Source organism: Calonectris borealis, chromosome 1 (genome assembly GCF_964195595.1).
Source record: "Calonectris borealis chromosome 1, bCalBor7.hap1.2, whole genome shotgun sequence".
In the NCBI taxonomy this organism is placed as follows: Eukaryota; Metazoa; Chordata; class Aves; order Procellariiformes; family Procellariidae; genus Calonectris; species Calonectris borealis.
Genome location: NC_134312.1, coordinates 208422614 through 208433870, shown reverse-complemented (window position 1 = coordinate 208433870; position 11257 = coordinate 208422614). Strand labels below are relative to the sequence as shown.

At 45.6% G+C, this 11257-nt stretch overlaps 1 protein-coding gene across 2 annotated transcripts in view; it reads right to left on the bottom strand.

Moving 5' to 3' along the window:
• Nucleotides 1-2872: 2872 nt before the first annotated feature.
• SESN3 (sestrin 3) overlaps nt 2873-11257 on the bottom strand; it is a 45872-nt gene continuing 37487 nt past the window's right edge. For both annotated transcript variants that reach the window (XM_075140114.1, XM_075140115.1), the window contains exon 10: nt 2873-10914. In XM_075140114.1, the coding sequence (XP_074996215.1) occupies nt 10828-10914 (87 nt within the window). In that variant the 3' untranslated portion in view covers nt 2873-10827. The remainder of the gene's footprint in view (nt 10915-11257) is intronic.

Sequence of the window (11257 nt, the reverse complement as noted above, 5' to 3'; positions counted from 1 at the left end):
GCTAGGTACTTTAGCAAGACAAATTAAAAGTCTGTATTCAGGCAGCATCATCTCCCCAGCCCAGCCCTTCTCCTCCTGGTGCTTTCAGTGCATCACGAGAGACACCAGGCCATGAGGACAACGTGGGAGAGGTGGTCTGGGCTGAAGCTAAAGCCTCCTCTATGGGGTCGCACGCTGCAGCAGCAAACTGCTGGGGAACTCATTCCTGGGCAAGTCAACACTGAATGTTGCAGGTCACGACTGCTAAAACACTTCGGTTTTGGCTGAAATTATGTGGTTTGTTGTATTTTCTGTGTTCAGTTTTTGGCACCATTTTATTCCCTGGACACGTTGATACTCTGAACACCAGCCCCGGCAGGAGGAGGAGGAGGGCTTCCCTTCTGCAGAAGCACTTTCCTGCAGGTCAGAAACGTTCAAGTTTTGCTCCAAGGGCCTGAAGAAAGCCCAAGGACAAAAAGCACATGCGGAGGATGCAGAGGGTAGGTTTTAATTTAGCAGGAAATACAAATCCAGTGATTATCTTCTTTTATACATCAAAAAGCTTACAAAAAATCAATGGTATTTACATGAGCTCATTAGCGTGATGAGTGATGTTATTTATAACATCTCTAATTCTAGCTTGGATTTGTAGAGCCTGTGCTCTGCTGTCCAGGTGCCTCACCAGATTGCTCCATCATGATCAAATCAAAAGTTATTGGGGGGGGTTAGCATGCTCCCACGGGGCCTATAATTTGGGCTAATTTAGCATGCAGCATTAAAATCAAGCCATGTGCTGGTGGGTGCACTTCAGCAGCAATTAATGCAAACGCTTGGCAGAGAGGATCCACTAGTTGCCCTATACGGGGTCCGGGGCTGGTCACCATTTCTTCCCAGTGCCACAGCACGAGGAGCCTGAGGCAATGCTGGGAGGAGGCCAAGGAGACTCCAGTACAAGCTAAAATCCAACCCTACGGATGTGGGCTTGCTCGAGCCATGAGTGGGCACCGCTTGCGGCGGCACACTGCTGCTGCCGGCCACCCTGCTGCTGCTCATGGCTTTTCGGCTCCATCCGGGCGGCTGGGGGTGGCCGTGCTCCCCGCTGATGCCGGTCATGGGACACATCGGGGTGTCTCCCTGTGCTCCGTGAGGCTGGGGAGGGACCTGGGCGGGCTCGGGGTCAGCCCAGCTGGGTCTCCCCAAGGATGTGCCGCCCGTGCAGGGCTGCCCGCCGTTACCCGGGCATAGCCCTTTCCCAGAGCCCGGGGGGCATCCCACGGGGGTCACCTATGGGGTGCAGGGGGACTGTGCCGCGGCCACCCGGCGTGGGCAGATGAGCGTCCCTGTGACACAGTCCCTGGTCTGCCACTGCCCATAGGTCTCTGGGTTTCTCGGGCCAGGGGCTGGGTTTCAGGGTGCCAGCGTGGGCGCAGGAGGCAGCGGGCGGGCGGAGGTGGCAGCAGAGCCGAAGCGGCCTGGGGAGGATGGTCAAGGCGAAGGTCTGGGGAATCACCAACACACACAAATGCTTTTGGCTTTGGCTTTCCTGGGGAGAACCGGCCGGAGAGTAAGGACAAGGTGCAGGGCAAGCCCGGGGTCCCCGGGGAGCGGAGCTGTCCTCTGCCCGCGCTGGGTCGCCCCGTCTGAGCACTCACACCACCCGCTGGGTGAAGGTGCAGGGACCAAAATCAGAGCTGGGCTCTTGAGGAGGGCACCGTCCTGCCCTGCTCCTCGCCGTTCTGTGGCACCTTAGCAGGAACTCCACAGCAGCCCTTGGCTTTGAGGAATATTGCAAGCTTTTTATCTTTTTCACGATGGTGCTGGCGACACGGTTGCCCTCCCTCCAGTCCGGAGCTGCACCGGCGCCTGGAGGTGACAGCCACAGCGCCCATAAGGGGACGGGAAGCTCTGCCTGGACCCAAGATGATAAGATATTTTCAGTATTTTGAAACTCCCACTGAAAGCAAACAAATAAGCACTTTATATATATACAGATCTACTTCTTTTACTTGTGATAAGTGTATTTTTTAGGGCAGGATGAAGCTGAACAGCCGAAGATGCCAGCAGGTAATGGCCGTGCTGTGACAGCCCTCGGTCACAGCCCTCCTCGGGGCACACGCTACCTCTAACAGAACTGGAAATGGGCTCTTAGGGTTTTTTGGGGTTATTTCCATTGCAGGGCGAGGACAGGCCAGCTGGAGGATAAGATACACTCAGAACACCCCAGGTCTGTGGCTTGTGTTACCTAGTTTTGTCTCTTTGGAGGGAGATGAGCATCTCTCCCAGGACAAACCCCCGCGGTGATCCCTCTCCCTCTGCCACCCTTCCCTGGGGGCTGGATGGGGCAGACGGCAGGACTGCGGGGGCTGGGGGGCAATTCGGCTGCTAGGTAAGCGTGGCATCGCCCCGAGCCAGCACCCTCCGCACACATTGCCTCTCTCCTTCGCATTTCCTTCGTGGTTTTATGGCTTTCACCCACTTCTGCTCTGGGGCTCGTTCAGGGCTCCGGGGAAGAGGGAGCAGCTCCTGGTGCACCCCACTGCCCGTGGCTTTCTCTAAACAAATTTCTAAGGGGAAGGTGAGTAGCCCCGTATCAAGAGCGAACACCATGATGCCCATCCCTCATCACTGACAACTGCCTGTTTAAAAGACATCTCCTTCAGCAAGCCCTATACATTTTTCAGGACCTATGTTCAGATAGATTAAATAGAATTATTATCTACATCTAGGTATAGATTAAATAATCTAGGTATTAAACAATACATAGATTAAAAACCAGGACAAGGGCGTGGAGGAGAATGTCACTTCCAGGACTGGATCTCGTCCCAAAACACAGGATGCTCTGCTCCACAGACGTGTTCCCCAGCACGTGGCAAATGATGGCTCGAACAGGAGACAGGTTTTATCCATTTTATTTAACCAATGAAATTCCTACTGATAACAATGAAAGTAATTTCAGCAAGTATAAATGCGATACAGTTTTAAACAAACCCCATTGTTCCGTACCTATAAATAGATTTTTCAAAACCGCATAAAAAGTGCAGATTTATGAATTGCTGTTAAAATGTTAATACATGATTCCTTTGTTTAAAAATGCGTTTTTGTCTCTTAACTCACGAAAAAAAAAAAAGTTCCTTCTGCATCTGTTCAGATAAATTCAAGTCGGGTAACTTAAAAACTAACAAAAGTGACACACAAAAAAAAAAATCCATCCCACTAGGTCAGTCTGTCCTCTGCAAAAAAAAAAACAACCACCCCAAAAAACCCCCAACCAGCAACAACAGAAAAAAATAAATGATAAAAGCTGCTGTGGAAACCCACAGTGAGCTCCTAGCAGCTGCCTCACCTTGCAGGCAAACCTCCTGCGAAAGCACGGAGCCCGGGGCGTACCTCCGGGGCCCGGGGCAGGTGGTGGCCCAGGCGGCAGGACGGGTGATGTGCCGCCCGCTCGCGGGATGCTGTAGGGACCGCGGGACCACAGAGCTACCACGCTTCCCTGCTTCGTGGTGGTGGGAGGGAGCAGCAGGATCAGAGCTTTGTCCTTAATCCTCCATCCCGAAACACCCGCACGGCCACCGCAGGAGGAGGCAAGAAGCCGACAGCTGCCGGGCTGGGGCCGGGTACAACTTACCCCCTGTCCAGAGGGTGGGGGTGGGAGATGCACTGAAACGCTCCCCCCGGCACTGCCCTGCCCTGCCCTGCCCTGCGGGCAAGGGGGCTCAGACCCACAGCCGCCAATGGGGAGCCGACGCCGCTTCTTACCCCCGACGTGCTGGGCTCTGCAGACAGCAAATCAAGGGCTAATTTTTGCACTCGGAAGAGGCTTGGAAGCTTTTTAGCTGCAGAAACACCGTGCCCACGTTTTCGGTCCAGCGGATGGTCCGTCCATCCCTCCCACACCGGCAAGGCTCACGTTACCCCCTGCACCGGCAAGCAGACCGCGGGGGGCAGCCAGCGGCAGGCTTATGGGCACGGGGGGCTGAAACACAGGCCAGACCCCGGCCTTCCCGGCGTTTGGGTCCAGATGCGGCCAAACGCAGGGCAGCCGTGCAGCTCGGACCGTGCTTTTTGCAGAGAGGGGCTCAGCTCACCCACGGTCGAGAGAGGTCTGCCGGCGCGCCTCCCTGTATCTACAGTGGTATTTTATCTACAGCAGGGTCTGTTTAGCAAGAGCAGTTTAAAGTGGCTATGTTTATCAAGTTTGCTACTTTATGAATTAAAAAAAAAAAAACCAACAACAAAACAAAAAAACCAAACCCCAACAACTATAAATACAAAGACTCTCACACACCAGACACTTGCAGCCTGCGTGACTCATAAACCGCATCAATATTCTGTTAAAAAGCTTATTCTACTTAAAACTATACATAGTACAAGAGACCGAAAAGTGGCAGTCGTGTACGGGCACGCTGCCTGCCCCAGGGTGGCCCACAGTCAGGTGCTTCCTAAAAAATCAAGGAGTTACAGTAACACGGCACAGGACTGCAAAGCCGATCACAGCTTCTGCTTACACTGCATACGAAGTACCAAGGGGAACACAAAAAAGAACTGGTGTTAATACTGATGGATTAAAGAGTAACTATAAAGATCAAAACAGACGTTCACAGCATGCTACATATATTGCTCACAAACTTTTCTTTAAAAAAAAAAGAAAGGCTAATACAAAACAAGGAGTTGGCAGTCTGATTTTCAGTTATGTCGGATAGAAAGATAAAGCATATACATTCATCGTGTGGCTTTCCAGCAAAAGGAGAAAAGGGTAAAACCGAGAGATTTCAAGTTTACAAAATTCCTATTTTTTTAAGCTACAGTTTATATCCAGTTCCGGTCACAGTCATGAAAAGATTTCTGACTGCGTCGCCTCGCAGAGTCCAAGGGCTGTAGCCTAATTATTATTATTTTTCCCCTAAAAGCAGCCGCATTCCCCACCACCCTGCGGCCACCCGGGCACGTGGCAGCCGGGATGGAGGGAAGGGGTTTGGGTCCGGTGGCACGACATGAGCGTGAAGTGGGGAATGAGGAACAGTTTTGGACTGTGTGTGTTTGGACCTGCTGCTGTCGCTGCCCCCCAGACCCTTCAGCTGGAGACACAATGCTTGGTGATTCACCCGTTTTGTCTGAAAAGGGCTGATGGGGGCAAGAAAATGTAATTCAACAGCGGCACGTTTTTCTTGGGCAGAAGTGAATGGTTCCCTTTCCCTGCTCCATCCGTGGAGTAAGGAAAGGGTCCCAGCTCCTGTCCTACAGAAGCCCTCTGGACACCTCGGAAGGAGGCATCTGCCACCATCTCCCCTATGCACAGACATACACAGGAACCTCTCGGACACATCGGTGAAGTTTCTTCAACTGACCAACGTGTCAACTCCTCCTGCGCTGGTTGTGTCCCCTCGAGAGCGCCTGTGGTCTGTACCTTCTGATGCTGACAGCATGGCTTGCTCCCCACAATTAGTATATTAATTGGCATCTTCAATACCACCTCTAACTACTGTCGGGAACAAGAGCAGAATTCAGATTTCTATTTTCCACGAGCCCTGATGATACTCAGTACCCGTAAGAACATCCAACCCTGCCTACATCTCCAGCAGCCACTCCACGGCGTGCATTTGGATTTATTCCGTAGATAAGCGAAAAACCCAAATCCACTTATTCCAGAGGTCGGCCACGGTCTGCCCGGCTGCAAGGCACCCGAGGAGCTGCCGACCCAACGGCCCTGTAAGCCTGCCTGGCACAGGAGGACCTCAAATCCCCCATTAGATGTCCCTCAAAGAAACCTGCACGGCTGAACAGCTCAAGCACGGGGAGTTTCACCAAAGAAAGCGTTTCCTTAGTGGATCCACTGGATTATTACTGTAACTCCAGAGATGGGATCTGACACGCTACTGGCAAATGCTACCTAAATGTTGTAAGCAAGTACTGAGTGTCATCCATTCGAACCAGATTTAGAATTTTCCTGTCCAGAAATAACCTAATAGGGCACTTAAGTGTTTCTGAACATGAGAAAGACCCTCTGAACTCAACAGCAAACGGTGATATAGGAACCTAGCATTGTTTCACACGGTTAAGGCTAGGAGGTTGTCCCTGCATGACTGCTAGGCATTGGAAGTTGGGAAGGTAGGAAGCACTTGATGCAGGGTGGGAAAATGACAATTTTGGCCCCTGGTGAGCAGCAGAAGGATTAAATGTCTGCAAGAGAGACCTGATGTGTGTTGGGGGAGCAGCAGCATCACCGCATGCCAGAAAATGTGCTCTAAGGGATAAACGAACACCGATCAAGATGCTCCTAAAGTTTCCTCATACTACTGTGCTCTCCCCATCTCCCACACTTGTGATCTATGCAGTAGGTATGAAATGCTAAATTCATTTTCATTTTGGAGATAAAAATTTTCATTTACAATTCCCAAATGTGGAAAAGCTGGTGGATGCATCTTTTCAAACAAACATAGTGCTGGGGGACATTAGGGAGAATAGATCTGAAGTTCTGATAGTGAAAATTGACATTTTTGTCCAGCTCTTGGAACGATCGCTAATGGCAAACCAATTCTTACAGCTTAATATTCAGATCAGCTCTGGGAAAGTTCATTTACAATGAATCCACTCCCCTCTCCCTCCATTTTGTGCAACATCACCCCTTATTTATGGGAGAAGGATCCAAACTTCTAAGGAAAGTAATTGAAAGAACATAACTTGAAATCAAGATTTGGAGTATTTCTTTCTGGCCAAAACTTTTTAGTCCGGACACAAGCTATCCACTTGCTACCACCAATAAATCTTTTCTGCAGGTAGAGGTTAAATAGTCCAGCTCTTCTAAAAGGGAGTCCAAACTCTGGAACATGCGCCTGAAATGCATGCCTATGTTCATGGAAAACACACATGCATGAGAAATGTCGAGAACCTGTTCTGCAAGAGCAGCAGCTTACAGTTTAACTGCTTTGGGAAAGATTTTTCTAAGCCTATATTAAGTCCCCAAAACAACCCATTTCATTAACAATCGCTGCAAATCACATGGATCTCCTACATATTATTCCTTTAATCTCTATGGAAACTTAATTTATTCTATTGAATTTAGGTGACTAAGTATCTTTAAAAATCTGACTCAAAACCGCAAGTGGGCACTTTGTAGGATTTTGCTAAGTGCCTAGGTGCTTAAATTCCCTTTGAAATTTAGGCAACTAGCTGCTTTTTCCAAATCCCATGAAAACATCTATCAGCATCACTAAAAACAAAAATACTTTTGAAGAATCTGGTGCTTTGACCTTCTGCACTCAAGTAACAGAGAAGCAAAATGTTTTCCTTTTTGTTCTGTTCTGATCTGTTCTAAATTTATAGAGACCTACATTTATCATTGTTTACAATCACTGATTCTCCTGTCCTTAAAGTTTTTTTAATACATAGGAAGAGCCAATAGTGGCAATTCTTTAACTCTTAAAGCTGAAAGTACATCCTTTGCATTTTAAAGAAGGCTTTAGGACAAAGAATATATATTTCAGTTCAGTCTTGATGAAAATAAATCCGCCTACAGCTCACCAAAATTCTCATAGGATACCACAACACTAGCTTTAGTAGCTATCTGCACAAACTGTACCCTACTTTAAAATGGTTTCTGTTCCCGTATGATGGTACTCTTGTGATATTTGGCTGCAGGCAGAGTGTTCTGGGAAATGCAAATGCTTTCTTCAATCGGCACCTTTTTCACTTCTCTTCGTTACCCCAAAAAATGGAGCAATTCCAGCAAGAATGTACTCTATCGCAACACACATTTTGAAGTGATTCTTCAATGGTAAGAAGCTGTCCGTGCTGGAAAGCTCTGTTCCTTACGTACAGCATTCCCTGTGCTAGCTGGTTAATTTGTACCTACCGAGCTCTCTCTTCAGTAGATAGGAGACTGTACACTTTGTTTTTATGTTGGTCACGGCTGGGATTTCGTGGACTAACACTAATGCTGGTAAATACCAATTCCAATAAAGGAACGCAGAGGGAGAGTATCTACACTTCCAATGATTACGGTACTCTGAAGAATAATATTAATGAACAAAGTGTGAAGATTAACATTCATGAGTGCTTTAAAAATGCAAAAAATCCAAGAACACTCGCACATTAAAATTTGGCACAGTGTGAGCCTAAAGCGTGCGTAAGGTATGGTAGAGTTGTCTGACTTTAAACACCTATTCTGAACAAACATCTATTAAAAATCATAAATTTGCATACAAAAATTAGGCTATAAATTGTTACACTGTAAATGCAATACTTTGAAAAAAAAATGCCACATGGAAAACATTTCCAGAAGTTTCAAGTTTGCATTTAATATTAAAAAAAAAGAGAAATAGCAAACTAGTTGTACAATGACATTTCCTACGGTGGAATGTCTTGCAGGCCATATGTGACTTGATATGGCACCCTTAAAAAAAAAAAAAAAAAGAAATCACTGGTTTACTACAAATTTTATGAAGCAATCCATTTATGGTTTCTATATTTCAAATCTGCTCATATGCTTTGCTCAGAAGGCATTTGAGCTGGCAAGTACATTTCGTAAGGAAAGAAGTAAAGGCACTCATGTTTCCAAACGTAAAACTCAACCTACTCTAAGAGTCTTCGCATTTCTGAAGGGAAACTAAGCCGTCATATTAGTTACCCAAATCTAGTTTCACCTCCTTTCCAAGAGCTCAACTGTGCTTCTTGAGAACTACTTGACTTTTCAAAGCAAAGGAATTTAAAGTAGTACTGTACAGTTCCCATCACTTGAAAAAAGCAAAAGTATTGCATGAAAACTTCTCTCAGCAGAACTGTTTTAAGCACAAAAGCCATTAGGTATGGCCACTACAGTCACAAGAGGGAGGAAAAAGGATCCTAACAACTTAGAAAGTTAATCTAAGTTCATACATATGAGCATCTCAACACTTTTGAGAAATCTTTGCAGTTAGCTATACAAGATAAATAAATCTGATGTTCTACCCAATGCTCTCTCTAGAAGAGAGTCCGATGCTGTCTGTTGGGTAGTCTTCTAAATAGCCAATGTTACATTAAAAAAAATAGTTACTGATTTCTTCCTCAAAAGGTTTTCACATGCAGAGTCTGCAGTCTGAAAGTGCAGAAAAGTGTACAATCATTTAGCTTTCCAATCTGGAACAGAGAGATAAAGCGAAAAAACCAACATGCGAAGTCACAGCAAGGTATCAGGAAAAGGGAAGAAAAGAGAAAACTAACTTTAGTAGCGTACTGGTCCATGATTTTGTCAATGAAAAGGGTTAAAATATGACTGATTTATAGTATTTTTTTAAACTATTCAACAATCACCAATGGAAAAAAATCCTGTATTAACTTCTACAACCCAATGGAACATGAGAAATAAACGTATCCAGTTAGTTTTGAATGTATGCAACAGAAATAAAGGTCACCCTCCTCAAAGAAATATGAAAAGTCCAAACCAACAGACAAAAGTTGAAGCAGTGACAACTTGCATCCTACCGGGTAAGTTTAAGCATCTCTTTAGGCACTTCACTGGTTCATTAAATGCAATACAAAATAAAGCTATGAATATCAACATTTTGTGCTCTTAAAAATTAGTCAAAAGCAACAGAAAACAGCACAAAAGTGTGACATTTTTGGCAGCTTATTTCTTCCCTTCCCCAGTATCACCGGTTGTCCAAGAATGCTTTGTTTTGGGGATGCTTTGGCATCTCAGTTATCAGGTTGTCTTAAGCCGTAAAAGCTAAAACAAAACTGCTAGGCCTTAGACAATAAAGAAATTTGGTTTTAAAATTTCTTTATGGCTGTATAAGAAGGACACTTTAGCAGTGGCATGATAGGGAAAAAAGCTTGCTTTCTTTTTAAATATTGCACTTTTCTTTTGTTCACTCACACTAATGCATAGAAACTTTTTAAACTTTGAATATTAAAATTTCATGCTATGAAAAAGTTATGGGAAATAAATTTCTATACATCCAATATGAAAGAACAGATATGCTAGCCTTCCTTTACTTTCCTTAGTTAAAACATTGAGAAAGAAGAGAGTGCAAAAAAACCCACAACCCTATTTTTGGTCAGCCTGCGAATTAACTTTATAGGTGCCAACTAAACACACTGCAACATGTGATGAGCATGGATATTGTAAGGACAACTGAGGGTGACTGTCAGTAAAACAAGATTATGCACGATTGAAACACAGTAAGTGTGGCTGAAATGGCAAATCGTGAGGCCTCTTCTCTTGGGAAGGGGCACGACAAAGCAGATGAATTTCGCACTTCAGTAGCATGCTGTAGGATTTATCATGATTAATTTCACATTAAAGTGTGCTCAATGTTTGCATCCACATCTCGCATCACCTTCAATTGCTGTAGTAAGACAGTGACTGGCAAGCAGCCTCCAGGAGACACAGAAGAATCCAGTGGGCAATTCAATGCAAAGCAGCCCGCGCGTCTCTGTCACGAGTCACGACATGGTGGTACGTTCTCAGGACAGGCAAAACTGATCTTCTGCTGGACTCCACTAATCTGAAAAATGATTGCTTGGAAAAAGAAGTCTCTAAGCACTTCACTCCAGTGCTTAAAGAAAAAAGCGCTAGGATTGGATATAATAAAAACAGTTTCAGGATCCTGACCACTGCGCAGAAATCCAGCCGGAAACAATGCAGAGTAGTGCTCCTCAGTGTTACTTTTGTTATCATTAGTAATGTTAAGCATCAAGAAAATAAAACACGTCATTGCACATTACAGCCGTCAAGAAGCACGGCTAAACTTTGACACTAGAGAATTGAATAACCTGATGCTACATCACAAACAGCTTCTGGTGTGTATCTATTTCGAAAGGTCTTTACATACTCAGTAAAAACTCCTTTACTCCTGCCCAGCGAATGCTTCAGGTTAAGTGACGAGTTATGGCACGAAGGGCATACAGAAGTTCGGCTTGCATACGAGCTTCCATTAGAAGTAGATTGACATGAACCTGTTAAAAATTATATCAGCCGTTTAGTTCACCTCTGAATGCAACATTGTTTATTCATTTAAGCTAAAATTTCTAACCTTTAGTAAAGTATCGCTGCAAGAAACTATGTCCTTTCTCCCTGTACCGAGCTGCAGGACCCCAGTTCCTCTCAAGACAGCTGTGGAGTATGCCAACACTAGACAACGTCCTAGGACTGCAAGGAACTAGCCTCAACTGCTGCTTTAAGCAATCTCCCATCTGAGAAGTCACAATAAAACCATTTTTGTATCCTAATGGTATTAGTTCTTTATGAATTATATTTTGTTTTCTTTACTACCACCTGTGACCACTATATCGGAGCACA